Here is a 22,838-nt window from a genome sequence, read left to right on the forward strand (position 1 = left end):
GTGATCCTACTGCAAAGGGGTAATGTGCTGAGAAATTTTGTAATGTTCTTTAAGAGTAGCAGGGATTACAGAAGCATTATTTACAAGTCATCAGTGCCCTTAAAGACCCTAACATTTGTCTTTGCCTGTTGCTCAGAATTGCTGAAGGTTGGTGGTGCCTCTGGAGACACACTAGTCCAGTTTCCCTGTACAAAGCTAGGACAGCAAAAGTGGGTTGCCCAAGACCCTGTTTGGTTGTGTTTTGAGTATCTCCATGGATGGAGACTCCCCAACTTCTTTGGGTACCTGATCGCCTTCATAGTAAAAAAAATTCAGCAGAACAAAAAAACCAAAATAAGCTGATGTTTGTGTTTCAGTTTTTGTCCACTATGTCTTATCCTTTCTCCATACTTGAGAAGAGCCTGACTCCTTTTCTGCCTCCCATCACGTGTTTATCATAGATGGGATTCCCCTCCATGCATTTTCTTCTTGAGGATAAGCAGCTCCAGCTCCCTCAGCCTTCCCCTGTGGGGCAGATTTGTAGCCCCTTAATGATCTCTGTGATATTCACTGGACTTCCTGCCAGCCTGTCCGTGCCTGCCTTGTACTGGGAAGCACTGGGCAAGCACTGGGCTGTGCTGGGCACAATGCAAGGAACACCTTCCTTGATGTGCTGGCAGCTCTTCCCCTGCAGCCTGGCATCTCTTGGCTGCCTCTGCTGCAGAGGCTTGCTGTTGGCTCATGTTCAACTTGCTGTCTGTCTGTCTGTGAGTCCTCCTCTGTGAGGCTGCTCTCTCTCCCAGCATCATCTGGGGCTCGGGGTGGCTGCTGCCCTGGTGCAGGACTCTGCCTTTTGTGTTGCTGAACTTCATGAGATTCCCATCAGCACATTTCTCCAGCCTGTCAAGGTGTCTCTGAATGGCAGAGGTGTTTTCAGCTATTTTATATCATCTGAAAGTTTGCTGAGCAGGCTCTGTCCCTTCATCTAGGTCATTTAGAAACATGTAAAACAGGATTGGCCCCAGTATCATAGTCTGGAGTCACACCACCAGTGACTGTCCTCCAGCTGGACTTCATTCCACTGACCACAAACCTTTGAGCCTGGCTGCTCAGCCAGTTTTCAATCCACCTCACTTTTCTCCAGCCCATTTAGAGGTTGTATGAAGTTAATATCTGTGTCAGTAAAGACCCATTGAACCCATTGCTAATTAAAAGGTCCAGATAAATATTTTTTAAAACAGGAAATTAAAAAGAAATAGTAATGCAGAGGCAGAAGGTTACAGAAGAGCAGGGAAGGAAAGGATAAAAGTATGGTTTTGGGTGGGAATTCTGCTAATGAGCTGTGGCTTAGCTTTTCCTTTGTCTGTAAGGGACTTTGGAAATGTGGACTCATTTTTGGAGGAAAGCAAGTCAAAATGTTAGGAAGGAAAAGTTCACAATCTTCTTTGGAGATCTCAAAAAGCTGCACAGAAAACCTGAGCTGTGCCATGGCTCAGTTTCACAAGGACAACTGGCTGAAATAAATGTACTGGATTCAAACCCTTCTTGTCCCCAAAGGAGAACAACTTTCCTTTGATTATTGTTGATTTATACAAACTTTTCTTTCTTGAATATGGGAAATGATCCAGTACTTAATTATTAGGCATTGTGGACCTCAAGGTTATGCATGCTGTGTACGCATTTATCTCAGCTGGTTCTGTTTCAATTGATACTAATTGGTTTTGTTGAAAGAAAAACTTCTGATAAGATGTGTTGTTATCAGGCTTCATTTGAAGCTAATTAAACCCCTGAGACGGCACTGCTATATGTTTTTTAATTCCTTTTGTGAAAAAAATGTGTTTATTTTGTTCCCAGGCATGTGAATTGCTGTACTGCAGCTCTCACCTCCCTTGTTGCATGGGGTGTATCCAATGGAGGAGAGCTCTGGCAGTTTCTGCAGTCTGTCTGTCTGCTGAAACAAACCAGCCAGGGAGGTGTCAGTCAGCCAAGCACCACTAAAATTAGATGGTTAATTATAGTCAAGGTCGTTTGGGAATTTGTGTTCCTGTCAGTATTTCTGTGAGCAAACATCCTATTTCTGGGTACTGGAAATACTCACATACTTCAAATGCTCTAGGAAAGATAGCCTAGAAAAGAACTCAACCCTAAAATGAGCACAGGTGGGACCTGGCACTCAGGTTTCCTATGGAGCTGCATCCCTACTTGTCAGCCAAGGCTTGTTTCACCTTTAGGACAGCAAAACAAGCACTGATGGGGTAGCATCAAATGGACATGCTTCTCTATCCCTCCAAAAACATTCCCCTCTTTTCCACTCAACTCTGTCTGGACACTGTATTAAAATATGTTTCAATGCAAATGCTTGTAAGCAATTTTGTGCTAAAAATGTTCTTTGTGTATTCTGGAAGTCTTTTTAAAATTTTATTTTAAGACTGCTGTGTATAGTTTTTGTTTGTGTGGGGTTTTTATGGCATGCTTGTTCATGTTTGGTTGAAGGTGTGTAGTGTTTCTGTGTGAGGTGTTGGTGCATCTGCCTGTCTGTTTAGTCATGGAAAAGGACAGGATAACCTTGAGGGCAATCTGGTACAGCGGTGGTGTAGCATCTTAGCAGGCCTTCAAGGCAAGAGGAGAATTCCCATTTATTTAGGCTGGCTGTCTTATTGCAAAGAGAGAGGGGATCCCAATAAGATTAAGCAAAATTTGCAAAATTTGTATTTGATGGCTTTATTTTTCAGCTGCTACTAATATTTTACAATTTTGAAAGAACTGTTAAGAAAACAAGAAATAAGACCTTGATATTCCAAAACACCTCTCTACAAGATGGCAACCTTCTCACTGAAAATTGAGATTAAAAACTCTAATTTGTTGGTTAAAGTTACTTTGAGAGCCTGGATGTTGCTTCCTCATGGTTTGAGAACATATTTCTTGCCTGACCTTGACTATGATTATTACTTGTACTTTGCCTACTTCCATTAAAGCAGTCAAGGCTTTTAGAAAATCAGGTGATGAGGAGGAACTGTCTTGTTTGTTAACAGGAACTACACAAGAACAGAGCTTGCTGTTATGTGAGGTGTTGCAGGGACCCCTGTGGCAGCTGGTACCACTGGGATTGGTGAACTTGCAAGAGCAGCTGGATCCAAGTGATGTTAGAGACACCACTGAGAGCTGGGAAGGTTGAAGAACCCAAGGACAGGTTGAGGACCTGTCTAATCACTGGATTCCTGTGCTTTGTTTGAAGCCAGGTTGTCATCTTGCCTTTCTTCTCTCTAACTTTCTAAGTTACAGTGGCAGGGCAAGGAGTTATTTCCTGTGGGTTTTTCTGGGTACTTCTAATACATTAGTACAGCTGGCATATGTTCATGGTAATATTCAAAACTAATTTTTTTTCCTTACTTTCTTTCTGAAGGTACTTGTTGTTCGTTGTGTCACAGAGAAGCTAAAATAACATTGTTTTCATGAGCTCTAAGAACAGTTGCAGCCTTTTCCTGAACACTGGGGGAGATTTTAGGATGGGTTTCCTAGAAAAGTGGGAGACAGTAGGTTGGTGCTAGCAGAACATCTTCCATTTACAGCAGACCTTTCCTTCTGGCTAAGTGTACAAATGGTCATTGGGGAGCAAGAAAAATCCCAGGGAGGGATGCAGTTGTAGTTGCAACATATCAATAATCCTGTAAGTCACAGTTTTTGTAGAGTGCTTGCCCTTTGATGAAATTGTATGTAAGAGCCAGTCAGGGTAAAAAATGTCTGTTTCCAGTCTTTATTCACTGCTAGACATTTCAGGGCTCTTGACCTTTACTCAGCCCTTTAGGTTTTGTCAAAATTTTCTCTGCTTCTTGCTTTAATAGATGGTCTGTCCATGGAGCCCATATAGACAGACAGCAATGCATTTCATTCAGCACTAGTTGTCTGAAGACACAGGTTGATGTACTTCAGATAAATGTCAGCTTGGGTAAGGGGTGTGGGGAACATACCTGGAAAAGGATCATTTGCTTCCCTTTTCTCCAGAAAAGGGAAGAGGATGTGAGAAAGGATGGATAAAGGAGGGAGGGGAGAAGAGGAAATCACAGGTTCTGCATCAGGTGGGAGGAAGGGACACCAGCCCATTAATCTGCTATGGCTCTTCATTAACTTTAGAGCATGCTAGGAAAGGATATAAGAAAATCTGTTAAAAAAGAAACCTAAGGTTAAAAAGACATTGGTCTGCGCTCCTAAATTTTTTTTATGTTCGTCCTTTTTTTTTTTTTTTTTTTTTTGCTTCTCTGCAGTATCAGCTTTTTCTTGTTCACAGAGAGACAAACAGACTCTTGTTTCAGGGGAAGGGGGTGGTGGGAGACCCGGGTAAGCAGCAAGGAATGTCCTGTTCACTGCTCCAGGTCGGAGACATGCAGGGGGGAGGATTTTAATGTATAACGAGCAGCAAAGTGTCAGCAAACAAACAACAATGAAAGCAAAACGCAGCCAGTAACCTTGGGGCTCTGACACTGAGCAAATGTTTATCAGAGGAAGATTCTGCTGGACATCACCGGATAAGAATGAGTTGATGTCACTCTTGGCAAGGGAGGGAGCTCGTTTTTTTCCACACAAACAGCACAACACAGCAAGAGGAAGGAGAGGGAACGGTGGGAAGGAGGGGAGGGGAAAGAGGAAGAGGAGGAGAGAGCTGTTTGCTGTAAATTGTTCTAATAAAAATATACTGTTTTGTTGGAAGGGGTCTCAGTGCTGGGACATAAATAGACAGAAGTTAAGGATGGACCAGGGCTCCTCCTGCACTGTGGCTCTGCAGACCTGTACACAGATTCCTGACAGCTGTTGCATAATTTGCTTTGACTTGCTCCCAGTCCAGAGTGTGCTACAGGCTTGTTCCTGTGGCCCTCATTCAACAAAACCTCATTTGGCTTCAATGGGAATTTCTGCTTGAATAAAGAAGTTCATCTTTTGTGACCTCTGGTAGTTTCTGTGCCTGGCCAATGAATAGGAGGACACCCCCTCACCCTCAATCTCTGTATGTCCTTATTTTGAAGCTTCATTATATTTTATACTTCAAGTAATGCGGAGTTTGCTCTGTAGAAAAAGAGACTTAGATCGCATAGGCAGCAGAACAGTGAAAGCTGCCTTTCAACAGGGACCACTTGCTAGCCAAGAAGCCACAACTTGTAGGTATTTGGTGAATTTCAAGGTGAGCAGTGTTGGAAAGCACCTCAGAAAAGATGTAGGTATGATAAGTGGATGTAGTGATAGAACAGTTTTGGAAAAAGCTGTTCCTAGAAACGAAACAATCTTCTAAAACTGAAAAACCATGTGAAATCTTTAATAGCATCTAATCTATGGGTTCTCTATACTGAAACATCTACTGCTCATCATCCCCTGTATGAATGCTCCTGCAGAGCACAGAAGTGACAGGGAGTCTAAGAAAAAATTGATTTAAAACATATAACAAGACTAGGAGTTGTATGGTGCTTGCTCTGTGTTCATGCACTCTAGCTCAGAGCAGACCATTTCTAAAGGAGTTCAAGTTAAACTAGAAAAGAGCTCTCCTAGGCTGGAAGAGGTGCCAGTACTGAGCCTTCTAGGAATGTGGATGTGAGGAACTTTGTGTCTGTATCCTTCCCTTTCTCACCCTCACCACGTACATAGGTTGCCATCAGCAAGCTGAGCTATGCAAACATCTCTGAGGTGTCTGTGTGGTTACCAAACAGCCCTTCAGGATTCTGAGCACTTGTGGGAAATGGGGCCATTCTCTTTAGAACCTTACAGGGTTTAAGGGCTGGGTTCTTCAGAGCCCAAACTTTTCACATCAGTTAAACAATGTAACATGTTCAGCTGGCTCTCACTGCCAGCCTTGTAAGGAGGCAAAGCTTTACATTTGACCCTCTTGTTATGGGATTCCTTAGGGATGTGTGACCCTCTGGAAGCTTTTCCATTTGATCACCTCCTGCTAGACCACTCTGTGTCCCTCAGAGCCCTCAGCTAGCTTGGTGTGGAGGGAGCAGACTGGAGTGTTCTCTGCTGAATGACCTCGCTGGACTCGTGTGCACTGGGGACCTTTGCAGTGACTCAGCTCTGGGCATGAGCAGAGAGCAGAGCATCAGCCCTCGAGGCACCCTGGACAAGGAAAAGAAAAAGCTGTTGTGTTTGTGTTGGCTGGAGCCTTTGATCAGTGCAGGCAGTTTCACTTGGGGAGGAGGAACAATCAGATTTGTTGCATGTTCCACTCCTTTACCCAAAGCTTTCAGAATCAAACAAATAATTTAGCTGCTGCTGCAAGTGCTGTCCTCCTCTCCTAAATTAAGTCAAAAGAAGGGGGAAAAAAAAATCACACATTCATTACCTACACAGGTGCATGAAAATATTTAAGATTCTAGTGAATTTTTAGGAGAGTCTTAAGAAGTCAAAGCTCTGGACTTTAAAGTTCTAACATGTCCTAAATTGTTTTATACCTTAATTTTAAATAAGTTGAAGAGGCAGATACTGTTATATGTTGCTATTGCTTGTATTTATGTAGAGCTGGTTTTCCTATTTCTTCTCCAGTCCAGGAAGAGATGCATATGTGTCTGCACAACCACAGTTTGTTTGCTTACTGCTTTTAATCTTTTATTGTTAGAGCAGAGATGTAGAGTCAGCATGTTGATATGTATTTATATTAGTAAGAACAAGAAATGCTTCATAATTTCAGAACAAAAAATGGTTCTTCTGTCATCACCCCTGGTTACAGATGATCCCAGATGATCAAAATTCTTCCCCTACAACTTCAGAAAATGTGTGGCCTTTACTGAAATCTACCTGTCAGTCTGCTTTTGTGTTGTTTGAAAAAGAAGTGCTAAAAATCACTGCAAAACTGGAGATGTTAGCATAGGGCCTGATATGGAAACAGCATCTGGAACAGCTGCTTTCTGTTAATAGCTGCAGAATTAATTGTTGTCACAAACCAAGTATTGTTTCAATGAAGAGAAAGTGAGCTTTATGGACATGTATATGTATTAATATTAAACTCAGCAGCTGAGTAACTGTGCAGTGTTTTTAGTTCTATTTGGCTGTTGTGCATATTTTCTGGTATTAGGAGCATCTGGTATTAGTATGTCCTTGTGTACCACCATTACTCTCCCTGGTGGTATTCCATAACATGATCTTCCTCACAGTGCAGGAGGATTATGCCAAGAGTGAATTCTGTGCTCAGGGAGGTGCTTATAAAATAAGTTTGCATGCCAGACTCTGCCCCAGACTGTGGAAGAATGTCTGTCTGTCTGTCTGTCTCCAGAGCAGGAGAGTCGATGTTACAGCTGTGAGGAGGGAGGACATAACCTATGGCTTTGTGTGAGCCATTTTTTAATTTGTTTTGGGATTTTTACTTTTAGGGGAGCACTGACTTTGACTTTTATTAACAGAGAAAGTTTCTTAGACTTTAAGATAGACTAGAATCTACAAAAGTGTAAAATAGATTATAGAGAGTAGTGTAGATGTACTACTTAGATGAAAAATTTAAGTTTTGAGATTTTTAGTGTGTTGTAAATAGAAGCAAGATAGAAGACACAGAGTGTCATCCTAGGTTTCTTCTTCATACTTCTTCCTTCTTCATGGGTTTGGGTGGCATTTTGTAATTAAGCAGAAAAGTCTGCATTACAGACTCTTGGGAATCAGTTATTGGGTTAAAAGGAAAAATAATCTAAGTGTCAGTTCTTAATTAAACAGTTTAGTCTTAAAAGACCTTGTAACAAAAAATTGTTAACCATTTTGTACCTTCTAATGAAAAGCTACCAAACTCACAGTAATAAAATTATTTTACTAATAAAAATAATAAACACTTAAGTCCAAACATAAGTTACCATCTCAAGTGCCTTCAATCCAAACCCAAAAAAACCAACAACTAATACCCCAACATACCTTGAGGGAGATGTGATTTAGGATGAGCAAAACTCCACGTGCCACTCATTTGAAACCTTTATGGTGACGTTTTGCTGTAAAATTACTGATACTTTCCATGACAGACATAGGAAACTGTTCGTGCTGTGTGTGAGCACACCATCAGCAGGCTGGATATAGAAAAATAAAAAAATAAGGGGGGGTGTTTTGAGAGCTGCCCTGTTTAGAGGGGGTTAAGTGGAGGAATGAATGAATTGTTATATTCTGGCTATTTCTGACTGCAGAGAAGTGGTGCACGTGCTCCAGTCAGGCTCAAGGAGCTCCCAGGCTTCCTGAGCCTGGGCTGTTGCTTATTGCTGTAAAAGCAGCACTCCTAGAATGCAGCTGCCTAGAAGGACAGGATCACACAAATGTTGTCATTAGATATTCAAAGCTTGCTTAAGTAGCAGCTTATTTTAATAGTGAGATTACACTCTTTCATAATATTTTTACAAATTAGTTCATTTACTGAACTGCAGAAGGAATGTAAACTGAGGAGGTGCAGTTTGCTTTATTTTTCCCCCACTTCTTCTGAGAATTTTAAAACACTTTGTGCTAAGGATTCCTTTTTGTGCTTTGTCTTTCTTCAAGGCATGTTGCACTTGACAGTATTTGACAGAAGATGGTAAATACAGAGGTAACACAGAGCACAGAGGGCCACTTACTTCTGTAACTGTTGAATGTTTTAGGTGCCATAATAAGGCCCTCCAAGCTGAATGATTAGTTTCTTAAAAATACTGTCAGAAGTAAATATTGTGTGTGCTGTGGGCTGCTTCCCTCTCCAACTCAACTTTTAGGTCATTTCAGTATCCTAAATTTGTTGTTATAATTTCATGCCAGCTCCATGTTTCCCTCTGGACACTTTAGTAGATAACCATTTACCCTAAAAACCAAGAGAATCCAGTTAAACTTGTTATAAGAAAAAGTAAGGAGCCATTTCTTAATTTCTGTAAAGTATATGATGTATGAGCTATGTATGTATGGATTACAAAAATCAAATGTTTCCTCAGCCCCACTTGGACTTTACTGCTCCTGAGTAGTGCAGCCATTTCATGTCAGGCTGGTAAAGCCTTCAGAGTAGAAAAGTGTCATTCAAATTAAAATTGCATGTGACATGGAAGCCCACATTGCTAGCAAAATTGCTGAGTGATAAGTTGGGTTTCATGTGAGAAAAGAAGATAAAGTAGAAAATGTCAACTTAGTTGCATTTACAAGTTTACTCCTGTTCTTTGCTGTATTTTCCTGAATGCACGTGGCAGAGATAAATTACTGTTCCTAGTATCTGTGGCTAGGACATGCCAATAGTGTATTTTAGACAGTGCTTCTTTAATGTACATTCTAAATAATGCTCTTGAAAAATAGGCAAAGGCCATGATATGGCCATAATTCTTTTTATCATGGCAATATGCCATCATTCTGTCTACTGTATTGTGTGGGTACAAAACTGATAGGAAGTAAACGAGTTGGAGTTGATGATTGTTGTGAGTCCCTTCCAACGCAGAATATTCTGTGATTCTGTGAAAAGTACCAAAGAGGAACTGTGTTTCATGAATATAAATGATGGTTATACCAGCACTGGGTTTGGTTTGCAATTATAAAGTACTGATAAAACATTCAATTATAAAATACTGCTAAAACATTCACCCAGAGATCCTATTACTCCTTTAAAAAGGAACTCTTTTCGTGAAGATTTTCTCTACCACTTTTAAAACAGTTTTCTCCATGTATGGAAAAGAACTGAAATCTTGGACTTGCTGAACCTGTTGGTAAGTGTTGATCAGTCTTGCTCCATACTGTGCTGTGAAAATAAATTGCAAACAAGACTCTCAGATTTACATCTAAACTGAAGAAAATGCCCAAAAGTAAACTGACACTGCTGTCTGTTAATTTTCTCCAAACCTCTGGGCTCTTGGTGTAAGCAGCACAGTGCATGTGCCCCCATTGTTTACCTGGGGTTAGTGTGGAATAGCAATTATTGTTTGTTATTATTGAATTATATTATTTGTTATTGTGGAATATTATTGTTATTGTGGAATAGCAAATGTACCCCAACTTCACATGGGTGCCCTTGTGCTTAGAAGTGATTTTAGATGTCACCTCTTCTCTAAATCACAGAATGCTGGTATTTTGGGGCTTTTTTTTTTTCTGCTGGTATGGGCTGTGTCATGAATGAATGTCCATGCACTTTTGCCTAAAATAAAATAAACATTGCTGTGAGGCTTATCTTTAATACTAGTAATAGAATCAGTTGCATGGATTTTGGCTTGTAGATTTTTTAAAAAAATTCTTTAAAAGAAATGGAGTTTATTTGATCCTGCTGTCCCATTTCTCATCCATCTACAGCTAGAAAACTTTGCAGTGAGAGAGACACAAAATGTAGTTAAGGTCCCATTATTTTAAGGAAGATGGATGGGCAGGTAAAGTTGAGATTCACTCAAGGCTTTGCACACATAAACTCACTCAAGGCTTGGCACACATAAATTCACTCACTTTGCACACATAAAATAATTGAAGTGACATCTTGTTGCTGCTGGAGCAGATAAGTTCTCCTCTGTCCTTTCCTTCCCCTTCTCCTGCCTCTCCTGGGATTTGCTCTAGTGTTTGATCTTGTGGTGCTCTGATTCCTTCTGCTGCCCTAGAGGAAAGAGAAAACCACAGGATTAGTTGTCTGTGGTTTCAGTGGAGTGAATAATTTTCTGTGCAAGAGCTGTGGTGAGGCACATGATGAGGAAGGTGGGAGTTGGATCCTCCTTTCCATGGAGCCTGAATTTGGGAGTCAGAAGGAAGAATCTGTTGATTTGGCTCTGGCTTTTATGAACCTGTAGTAGATATCTGGGAACCTGTGTGGGAGAGGCTGTGTCAGCCCTTGTGTAGGAAATGAGGCTCCTCTGCTGCCTGGCCCTCTGGTGTTTGGAATTTGAGGGTCAGAGAAGGGGAGGGATGTTCTGGTGCTGAAGTCATCAGGCCAAGGGACAGCAGCTTCCATTTGGTCTCAGATAAATTATCTAATGGCTTGGTGTCTCAATTCCTCATCTTTTAAGATGCTGTTAGTCTTGTAGCTTTTGGGTTTGCAGATTAGTTAGACTAACAGCTCAGAATATCAGCTGCAGCCCTTGGATATGACATGCTTGTGTAATCAGGTGATTGTACCCCATGGGTCTCTCATGGTGCATTTTCATTAAAAAAAAAAGGGTGTTGCAAAGCAAACACAGTTCATTGCACAGCACAAGAGCATTGTCTCTCACTTCCCTGTGAATAACCCTGTCCTTTTTTCCACCCTTGTGTCTATTTTTATACTTTGAGGTCTGTTGCAGGAAGTTGAACCTATGATACTGGAACTGTGTAGTCAAAACCACTTATTTTCCATATTCTGTACTCTAGAAGTGAAAAGTTCATGGGGAGATGGCCTAAGTAGGATCTTGACACTTTTAGTTGACAAAATGCAGCTGTGTGCTTTCTTCAGAGTATATTGTGTACCTTTTTCCCTACCTGAAGCTTCAAAAGAAGTTTCCAGTTTTGTGGCACCCTCTAAGAACTTTTTAAAGGTGTAACCCCTGGGCAATCTCATACTTGCAGAGAGGCACAGCTTTAGTGACTCCAGACTGAAATCTCAGCACCTGCAGATGGTGCACTGCTTTTTCCTTTTCTTTTGGACATTCAGGTTCCTAACAACCTAAATGAGGCAGCATTTCTGATTTATTTCAGCTTCACATGTTTGGGCTCTGTGGTCAGAAAAGTTGCCTCTTACAGGATTTGACAAGAGGAGAGTCCTCAGCCCATGTGTCACCCATGCAGAAGTAAATGCTCACATGGTACCCACTCCAAAGTAGAGGGAAAATCTGCTGCTGCAGCCAACATTCTTTGCAACAATACAAATGTGTTCTTTGCTCACACAATAGCTATTCAGTTTGCCTACAGTCATTGTGCTCCCCCACTAAAGTTCAAAGGAATTGAAAATATACACAGGCAACGAAGCCAACTTTTGTTTTGGAGTGAATATGTGTTTTAGTACAAGGTATTTTTTCAGTGAGATTTTTAGAACATTAACTGCTCTGAGTAAAAGATCATGTAGTCATGAACACTTCAGCTTAAAAATTTCTGGATGAATAGTAGTGATTTTATTTTTATTTAATTTTTCAGCTTCTTTATGATTGACTTTTACTAATTGCCTTTTTCTTAGGGGTGGCCTGAGTTTTCAAATTTGAGTGTATAAATATTGATGTTTCCTAACTTAGGTGTTCTTAAAAACACACAAACAAAGAAAACCTTCCTCAACCAGCCAAAAGGAAACCATCCAAAACCCTACAACAAAACCAAAACAACCATCATAAAAGTTGTTTTAACTGTTCAGGCTTTGCTGAAAAATTTAGTCTTTTCTTGGTTTTTGAGAATGAGAGAGGAAGTACAGAATTAGAATTCAAAGCATTTGGTCAGTAAGAGTCCTGTAAATCTGATTACAATATCTATATGCAAGTATTCTAATACCTTGTATTGTGCTGCACATAGGTGTGCAATTCTTTCTTTACAGCAGATGATATTGAAGTGCACCTGCATAGAGAATATATGGAAATGAGCTCTCTATTGCAGCTAATAACAAAATCTGCTGCCTCCAAACATGTGCAAGCAGCCATGGTCAAGAAACAGGACTCTGTCTTCAGGGATGTAATTTCATCTGTTTCTTGTGTGGATCTTTTTTTAGTACTTGGGAATCTTGAAGGTACTGGCAAAACAATCTTCCCATGCAAATAGCAGTGAGGAACACAACGATGACAGTGAATCTGTGGCCAGACTTTATTTAAGAAGCTGATCGGACTGGGTAGCTTCTACCTAAGAGCTTTGGAAATGCTTGATGAGGCAAGTTGAGGGGTTGATAGTTTTTAAATACCCTTGGAACACAGAAATATTTCTGGAGACTTGAAAAACATAGTTATTTTTGAGCTGGAACTAATGCTGCCTTGATGATAGTAAATGAAATTAGTCTTTTATATATACTGCATTATTATTATATACTATTGTAACTGTAATCTACTCAAATTTATGTGGAATAGAAGAGCTGAAAAATTTTACTGTCTTGGATTAATTTTATGACGTGGAATATCATAAAAAATAAGAGAGTGGCAAGAGAAGTGAGGAATGGCTGAAATAAGTTTCAGGCAGCACAGGTGGGTTTGAAGAATGGTAGAAGGAAAAGCAGTGTAGTTAAAGCAGTATGAAGGGACCTGTAGGCAAAAGATACCCACACTCCAAAAACAAACAGACAAAAAGATGCTTGTGTTAGGAGAGTGAAAGATTAAAACTGTGCTGGATTACTTAGAGAGTCATCAGAAAAGCAGAACAGGAATCTCCTTCAAAGTGTCTTGAAGGAAAGCCATTTTCTACTTGTATGTACTTAATAAAAAAAACCCCAAAAGCTTTTTGGGTTCTCTAGAAGCTTGCTGGAGAGTCTGTGGGATTGCCTTCAGAGAGGACTTTCAGAAAAGCATCATTCTTTACCAGGATGAATGAGAAGTTACTGAAGAGGTTTTAGGAAAAATGGTAATGCCCATTGTAATAACCCTCCAAAAGCAGGTACCAGCAGCAGGAATGGCTCTGTAAAGCTGAGGAGCCATTGCTAACCATGGTGTGCAATCTGATGCTTTATTTAACCTTGGGAAGGAGTGATGCTGTGCACTGTAATGCACACTCTTAAAAAGGGTGGTGGTGATTAGCAGGTCCTGCAAAGGGGTAGCAATTATAAAAGCATCTGCATTCATTTTTTGTGACCAATATACTCTGGGGAAGAATTGACTTGGCTTTTAAAGAGAGAAGTAAGGCCTCAGGTTAGAGGTGTTTGAAGGTATTACAGAGGTAATCAAAAAAATTCAATTATGTGTGGGAGAGGAGACTCCAAGCTCAAAAACCCCACTGGATCAAGGATGTTGCAATGAAGTACAACCTGCTCAGACTTCTCTTGGGTCACAGCACAACACAGAGCATAAAGCAAGTGAGAAGGGGTTTTTTCATGCTGTGTAAATAAACATCATACTTATTATCACAAGACTTTGTGGAGATAAAAATATACCTTTCAAAAAGGAGTAGTGAAATTCAAGTATCCACAACTTCACTGAGCACAGTGTTTTCTGCCTGAAATTTTTATTAATATTTTGTGAGGTATGAAAAATATGGCTTTTTTCCCTTAATATTCACTGTTGTTAGATGTTGGAAGCAGTATTCTGGGCAAGGCAAACTTCTGGCCTGATTTAGGAAAGTGTAACTTCTGAAGTCCTCTCTTATATTCCACAGAAAGATTGGTTGGCTCGTGACAGCAACTCTTTCTGACCTTAGAATTAGTAACAAGACCCCACAACATCATATGCTTTGCTGTCTGTAATAATAAATCAACAACCTACTGGTTTTCTTTTTGTAATGCCTGCTGTTACTGGTTGAAAAGGGGATTGATTGACAAGTGGAAGTACAGAAGTCAAAAAGAAATATTAATGCTTTTCAGGTTGGAAAGCACTCCAAATGTTGTTGGGATTGCCCACTAAAGCAGCAGAACATAACCATGGTGGGGTCCTGTGTTCTGTATGTGTGTAGAACCAGCATTGCGTGAAAAGCTTGCTTTCAAGAACTTCACTTCTAGTCATAAAAATGCTTTTTAAACTAACAGCTTTCTTCTGCTCAGTAGGATATGATTTGTTGGACGTGTATGTTGACCTGGAACCAGCAAGGAGATGACTAAGTAGGAGGAAAATGGTTTTAACATGCCTCTGCTTTGCCAAGGAATATGGAAACAATAACAGATTTGTCAAGTCTGTGGGTCAGCTAGCCTTGTAGTGATATATGATATTTCTCTGTGCACAGCATACTTGGTGTACTGAGCTGTTTTTTTCTGAAGCATCGTTGTGCTTTAGAAATGTGACTCTTTCTTTGTCCCAGCTGCTGTTTGTCACCTCCTGGTCGTGCTGTTCACTGACCAGATGTGTGAGTAGGTGGGAGATTTGCTGTCTCGTCATCATGGCAGGCACAGAGGTGGTCTGTGCTCTTCCTTGTTTTATGGCGTAATTGGATAGCCAGCACTGTGCAGCGTTTGGCACTTGCCAAACCCTTCTGCTCTGCACTGGAGCTGTGCAGGAGGCCTTCTCCTGTTCCCCCATTCCTGTTCTCTCGAGCCACAACCCCCCTGTGGAGCCCTCCCTCCTCATGCTGGGGTGTGTTGTATCGCTCATGTGCCAAGGAGCCTCTTCCCAAGGCTCCAGACAATCCTCCACACAGAGGATTCCTGGTGTGCTTCCTCCTTTGGAAGAGAACCAGCAGCTTGAAAAATGAGTATTTGGTTTAATACGAAATGAAAGCTCTCAATGCTGTTTTCTTTTCATTTAAGAGCAGAGCTGTGCTCTTGTGGGGCTGGGGGGTAATAATCCTACAGAAGAAATCCCAGGAACACCATTTCCTCAGTGCAGGAGGGATAGTGCACCAGTGGCTGGTTGCTCTGAGATGTGCTGGTGGCCAGGTTCGAGTTCTGGATGTTTCAGGAGCGAGCCTGAACCAGTCAGTGACCTCTGTCTCTCCCCTTTTTGGCACTTGTAAGAGTGACCTAATAAATATGTTATTGCAACAGATGTGATCTCATATCCTCTTACAAACCACATGTAGACCAGCCACTGAGGGATGGCCCTGTTCAGTGGAGAGGTCAAAATGTGGGACAAAGCTTTAAGAAGGAAGCAGTAATTTTTAAGAGGAGAGATTTTTACTAATATATTATATTAATATCAATAAGGTTTACTAAAAACCAAAATGCAGCAAATTAATGAAATCATAGAATGGCTTTGGTTGTTTGGATGATCAGATGGTTGGGAGGTTTTGGTTAGGAGGATGACAAGATGGTCTTTGAAGATCATCTAGTCCAACCACCCTGTCATGGGCAGACACATCTTTCACTCCCTTTCACTAGATGAGGTTGCTCAAAGTCCCATCCAACCTTACCTTGAACACTTTCAGGCATGGGACATCCAACTTCCCACCACCCTCATGTTTACAATGTTTGAAGACATGTTTACAGTGTCTTCCTTATGTCCAATTTAAATTTCTTCCTGTTTAAAACTATTGTCCCTTGTTCTGTCACCTGGCAAAAGTCTCTCTTTGTCTTTTTCACAAGCCCCTTTAAATATTGATAAGGTCTCCCTGGAGGTTTCTGTTTCTCAGGCTGAACAACCCCAGTGCCCTTCCCTCACTGGAGAGGTGTTCCAGCCTTCTGACCATTTTGTGTCCCTGGTCCATGTCTGTCTTGTGCTGGGTCCCCAGAGCTGGATGCAGAGCTCCAGGTGGGTCACACCTGAGCAGGGCAGAGGGGAATGTTAGTAAGAAATGTTAACATTTATAGTGTGGTTAGTAAGTGGTTACAGTGAGCAGCAAAAAATGGTGGATTGACCTTCTGACAATGGGAGTTCCTGCCAGGCTGCATGGCCTTTTGGGGCTCTTGTTTACTTTTTCCTTTCTTGCAAGTTGAAAATAAGCTAAATTGTTCTCTGGCATTGTCAGCATTGCCCCAGAGGTCTTTGGAGAAACTAATTCCTTTGGTTTCTCCCTACTGCATCACCCAGAATAATACCATAGTCTATCCTTATGCAGCATATGATGTTTGTTTTTTATCCCTAGTCCAAACATTTGTACTGGATTGTTTTTCCCCTCTGCTTCTTATGAAGGCATTCCAGCTGAATAGGGAATGTCTCCCTTCACTCGAGCTTGTGTTTTTCAGGATAGGAAATGAGAGGCTTAGGTTTATTAATTTTTGTTTTAGCATTATGTAACCTGTGCAAGGCTGTAAGTACATGAGTTTAAGTAGCATGTTCTTTATTAGCTCATTTTACAGTCCTTGGCCTGTTCCACTTCAGAATTTTCATAAGCAGCATAAGTTGGCCAAAGTACATACTTCATGTTAATTAAATCTCTCAAACAGTGTCTAATTTTCTTTTTCCTCTTGAAGTTGGTGAGAGATTAGTAATAAGAGAAAATTAGCTGGCTGATAGCATCATGTATTTGATCAGTGCAGAGACAGGATAAGTGCCTCAGGTGTATGGTGAACTCTTCATTCCTATGTGAACATTCAGCATATTAAAAGTTGACAACATTCTTTGAACATTCATCCTGACAAGATAATATTGTAAAAGATCCCAATTTGTGAACTGAGGAAGCACTAGAATATGAAACATAAACAATTTTTTAAAAGTCTTATTTCATTCAGTGGGTTTGTTCCTGTCACATTTTTGTACTTTACCTGAAAATAGATTTGAAAGATCTGCATCGAAGATTTTGTTTGAGATTATTCCCTCCAAAATATAAAAAAAACCCTTGACTGTTGCTAATACAGGGTTTTGAGACTAAATGGTTTGTTTCCTCTCCTGACCTCTTGACTGAGGGAACACAATTGTAGTGGACAAATCAGTAAAATTACCTTTTTTAAAATCTCTTATGATGAGGTTTTGTGTGGAGAGCAATTGAGAGCATCCTGGGAGAATAAGATGTTGAGTGTTGATGAAATGTAAACCTGCTTCTTCTCCATATTTGATGAAGTTACTGTCCTAGTTTTATTTTCATTTTGGTCAGCAAATGTTTTCAAAAAGGTTTAACTTGCTCATATTCATAAGATATTTCTGACTTGCTTCTTGGTTTCTATTTTGTTCTTGTGCTTTAGCTAGAGCTCAATGTCACCAGTTGTAGCTTCCAATAGGCACGGGGGCCATTCAAAATACTTTCCATTTTCCACTGAGGTACATTCTTAGAAGAGCTTTTCCAATCCAAATAACTGGCATTTATTACTTTTTAATTGCTTAGTGTGATACTTGCTTACATTTGCTGTTTTAATGTCTTTTCCTGTCTGTAAAATGAGAGTCCCAGGGGGCACATGCGTGCAGTCACTGAATTCAGTTTACATAGCTTGATGGATGTTTTGGGAAAAGCACATTGTGTGTATGTGCAGTTTGTCACACATGGTGTCCCAACAAGAAGAGAGTTGTGCTAATGCTGAAGGAAAATTTTTTCCAGCTGCTGTGGGGAAGGTGGTCAGTGTGGCACACACATGAGCTCAGCAGGCATTCTCAAGTTGCACTATGTAGGCAGCAAACAATGGGCAGGAGAAATTTCTCTGGGCAGTTTTGCTCCTCTGAATATTACCAGTGTCCCACTTTTAAGTACAATGTCTTTTTTTTTTTTTTTGGTGAACTTTTTTGTGAAATCTGTTCACAAAAGTAGATAGGGATCTTAATTCCATACTAAAGGAGCAAAAAGAGGTATATTGCTAGTCTTTGAGAGTGGAAATTAAAGCCTTAGATGGTAGAAGAGTTCTGAAAAAGGCAAGGTAGGGAAAATGCAGACAATTCATCCCTAATAATTTAACTTAAGGTGGGCCATTTGTTTACTCAGGTTTATTTTGGGGGACCAGAGAATTTTTAGAGCTCTGGCCTTGGCAGTGTGAGTCTGGTGAAAACAGTATGATTCCAGTGCCCTTCTGAGAATGCAGATTTCAACTCCTTCCTCTGCTGTCTTACATCAATTAGGAGAGGGCTTATTCTTCACAGTTTAGGATTGCTTGTGGAGAGAAAAAACAGGACTTGCATATTGCTGAAAACTGAGGAGATGTGCATGATGGACCTGCATTTAGTGTCTGTTTAGGCTCTGTCAGGGAGGGCCAAGCTTTTTGACAAACTGTTCTATGCACTGCTGTAAATTCAAAACATCCTTAAATGATTCTGAATTAGCTTTTCATCACCCCTCACAAATCTTGTCTGCTGGGTTTGTTCTGTATTGTATTGTGGGGTGCCCTGGGGCAGGAAGGAACAATGGATCTGACTCTGTGTTCTCAGAAGGCTAATTTCTTATTTTAAGATACTGTATTATATTAAATATTATTATATATTATATTATATTATATTATATTATATTATATTATATTATATTATATTATATTATATTATATTATATTATATTATATTATATTATTTAAGATACTATATTATATTAAAGAATGTGAAAGAATACAGAAAGGATACTTACAGAGGGCTAAGAAGATAGTAATGAAAATTCGTGACTCCAGAGCCCTGACACGGCTTGGCACTGATTGGCCAATGAAAGAAAATAATTCACAGCAGAAACCAGTGGAACAATCACCTGTGGTAAACAATCTCCAAACACATTCCACATGTGAGCAAAACAGAGGAGAAGCAAATGAGATAAAATTGTTTTCCTTTTTCTCTGAGGCTACTCAGCTTCCCAGGAGAAAATCCTGGGCGAAGGGATTTTTCAGAGAATGTGAATGCCACGCTGCCGTCTCTTGGGCTGCACTCAACCATCAGCATGAGCAGTCAGAGTAACTCTGTGCCTTCTTTGCTCTGCAGGACTCCTCAGTGGGCAGACATCTCCAACCAACACCAAGCTGGAGAAGCTGGACCCGCAGCAGGTGCTGCAGCTGTGCCTGCGCTACCAGGAGCATCTCCACCAGTGCGCCGAGGCCGTGGCCTTCGACCAGAACGCGCTGGTGAAACGCATCAAGGAGGTGAGGGCTGGGCAGGGGCTGTGCTGGGCACGGTGCTGGCTGAGCTGTGGCAGCCCAGGCACGCCAGGGCAGCCCTGTGGCTGTGCCCTGCAAGCTCAGTGCCCGGGCTGGCACTGCGGCTCCTGTTGGGAAGGATGGAAGTTTGACAAGAAAGCCTCGCAGATATGTATGCCTGGCAGAATGTAGAGTCTGATGAAGGAATAGAGATGGAAGCAAGTTTTGATCTAGAAGAAAAGAATTGCTGAGCCAGTCTTACTGGATAACCAAGGAGGCAACGGGTTTGTTAGTTAGAAGGGGTTTTTATGGCTTAGAGCAAAGGATAAACCCACCCCAAACAAGATGTTTTTACCAAGCAGGAAGATAGCACAGGCAAACAAGTCAGCAAAGTTGCAAGTAGAAAAAAGGTCTCAGAATTTTCCACTGCAAGAAAACTGAATAACAACTTCTAGCTTAAACTGTAATATACTAACTTTTAGTGATTGGAGTATAGTAAAATGAATATGGTAATTATAGTAATTATGATAGGATATAGATAATAGTTAAGGCCCTGGTTCTACTGTATTAAGATGCTCAGCAAAGTATATAATGCAATGTATCCAAAACCAAAGGGTCTCCAGGCCTGCCTGCAGCTGGAGCTGACAGCTGTGGGCACAGCTCTGTCACCCATGACCCTGGACTGCTGTAACATCTTGGATACAGTAATAAACTGTATTTTGCAGAGCTGCCTGGAGTCCCCACAACCCTCATTTCATTCAGCTCTTAGAGGCAGCCCTGTGGCTGTGCCCTGCCAGTTCAGTGCCCAGGCTGGCACTGTGGCTCCTGCCAGGGCAGCGCTGTGGCTGTGGCCCAGGAGGGCTGGCATGAACAGCCCTGCTCCTCTGTTGGAATGGCAGGTGCTGCAAGCAGCTCTCCAAGAAGTAAACTATTCGTGAAGGTTTAAGGTAGCATTCCTTATTTAGGTCTGTTCTGCATTGTGGTGGTGTTCACATGGGTCCCAGCATGAGGGAAGAGATGAGAATGTTGGCTTTATGTTTTAGAAGGCTTGATTTATTATTTTATGATATATATTACATTAAAACTATACTAAAATAATAGAAGAAAGGATTTCATCACAAGACTAGCTAAGAATAGAGAAGGAATGATAACAAAGGCTTGTGACTGACTGAGACAGTCTGGACAGCTGGACTGTGATTGGCCATTAGTTAGAAACAACCACATGAGCCAATCACAGATGCACCTGTTGCATTCCACAGCAGCAGATAATCATTGGTTACATTTTGTTCCTGAGGCCTCTCAGCTTCTCAGGAGAAAAAAACCTAAGGAAAGGATTTTTCATAAAAGATGTCTGTGACACAGCATAGATTGTATTGTGCTCCATGGTTAGCTTCTAATTTAAGGAAGGAAGCATTTATGTGAACATCTTCTGTGGCTGGATAAGGTAGTGCTTCAGTTGATTTGTTCTCAAAGCCCATAACATGCCATCTCATTTCTGACCTCTATGGCAAAAAGGTCTCCTGTGCTGCTGCTTTACCACTAAACCATCATTTGGAACACTGATCTGTTGAAATATTGAATGTTTGACTGATGTTTGATGATACTGTTTGGGATTGAATTAATTCCTGGGATGAGCATCCTGCAATGAGATTGTCTTTCTCACGTGTGACTGCTGATGTTGGAAGCAGTAGAATGGCTGCCAGATTTTTTTATTTTCTAAAATCAAGAGTCTGGCATGACAGGGAAATGTTGCTTCAGGTGTTTTCTCAGATACTCCCAGATGTGTAGAAGAGCTGGTGAATTCTGCATATCTCAAAAGTCCTTGAGACCAAATACCTTTTCAGTGTCAAAAAAATGTTTTTGAGCATGTGGTTAATTTTTATTCACCAAGTATAAACACTGACCTTGATTTGTTGTTGCTCTATTGGCTTAGAGTTAAGAAAATCCCACATGACAAACTGGGTAATAAATTTGATTCATGTGCTGTTTGGAGAAGCTGCTGTCATCATGAAGTTGTAAGTCCAAAATAATGTGGGAAGCATTAAAAAGGCCTTTTTACTTTGGTGTATCAAGATCTGAGGCCAGCTATTACACAAGATGTAAAGATATTTGCAGATGTTGGTGACTCAGATCACACAATCTCAGAAATGGGATTTAATTGCCAGCCTAATGACAGTGTGCTGCATTAATCCAAGCAGATTGTAATTCTTTTGGCTGTTAAAGTGTGAGAGGGAATAGTGACATGATTTAAAGTCATGGTAGACACCACCAGAGCAATATTCATTAATTGGGTTTGCCTTCTGTAGGGCAAGTGGCAGAGTCCCTTTCAAATTAGCTATGCTGGTTTTCTTCTGCTTCATAAAGCTTGTGATTATCTTTCATCTAAAATAAATTAAATTATTATACTGATATTCTCACTAGCTTCTTTATAACAGCCTCCTCTGACAAAGTGATGGAGAAATGGGGAATTCTGTAAGTCAGAGAACTGACAAATCAGCTGTGGTTTGGTTTTGGTTTGTTTTTTTTTGGTTTTTTTTTGGTCACAACTTCTAAGCAACTTCAGATGCTTTCAGTCCCTCTGCCAGATCTGGTGGGTTTTTACTGTTCATTTTCCTAATACTTTTTAAATATTTTTCTTGCTTTGGCTGTTCTGCATGTGTGTTCTGGAGGATCTGGGTGGGACCCACTTGGCTTAAATCATTCTTTCCAAATTGTTTGGGCTCTCCTTGATGCACTAAATTGAACCACTGCTGACAGTTGTTGACAAGCCAGGGTGCAGCTGAACCAGAGCAGGGGATGTCTCTCCTTACAAGTGCAGACAAAGGAAATTGCCTTTGGCTTCACCCATTTGTCAGCAATGATTTCGTTTTGCCATGTACACAAAACTTTGACCCTTAGTAAAGCTTAAAAATGAAAGAGAAAATCAAGTGTATTGTGAAAAGCAGAATGTGTGCACAAGCTGGGACAGTAAATTCTTTTATCCTCATTTTGGTAGCCAGTATTTCCCTTTCCCTTTCTTTAACTCTGTAAATACTGAAGTGTTTTTCTTCTGATAACAGATTTATCAAGTGACTGATGGTTTTAATTTTCTACAAAATGTTGGTCAGCTTCAGTCTCTGATTTCCAACTTTTTTTCTGAGTTATGTTCACTTCTCAGACTCTAACTCTGCTAATAGTCCTGCTGTATAATATGCTGCACTCACACTGCCTGCAGCCAGGATTTTTTTAGTCTTTCCTTGACAAAATGTCCAAGAGCAAATATCTTTTGTTCATTGTCTGTGTCACCAGGAAAGAAGTTTCCTGGATTCTGTCAAAACTCAGAAGTACTGCTGTAAATTAATTGGCCCTCAGTAATTCAGAATTAACTGTGGTGGTTTGCAAATCAGCACACAGTCTGAATTACAGTGGTTCTGAATAGGAAAGAGAATGAGCCAAAAAAAAC

General features: G+C 40.7%; 1 protein-coding gene across 1 annotated transcript in view; it reads left to right on the top strand.

The window, feature by feature from the left end:
• Window positions 1-22,838, top strand: part of BORCS5 (BLOC-1 related complex subunit 5) — a 58,213-nt gene that overhangs the window by 19,922 nt on the left and 15,453 nt on the right. The window contains exon 3 of the mRNA XM_064736935.1: window positions 19,245-19,402. Within this exon, the coding sequence (XP_064593005.1) occupies window positions 19,245-19,402 (158 nt within the window). The remainder of the gene's footprint in view (window positions 1-19,244; window positions 19,403-22,838) is intronic.

This window comes from Zonotrichia leucophrys, chromosome 1A (genome assembly GCF_028769735.1).
Source record: "Zonotrichia leucophrys gambelii isolate GWCS_2022_RI chromosome 1A, RI_Zleu_2.0, whole genome shotgun sequence".
In the NCBI taxonomy this organism is placed as follows: domain Eukaryota; kingdom Metazoa; phylum Chordata; class Aves; order Passeriformes; family Passerellidae; genus Zonotrichia; species Zonotrichia leucophrys.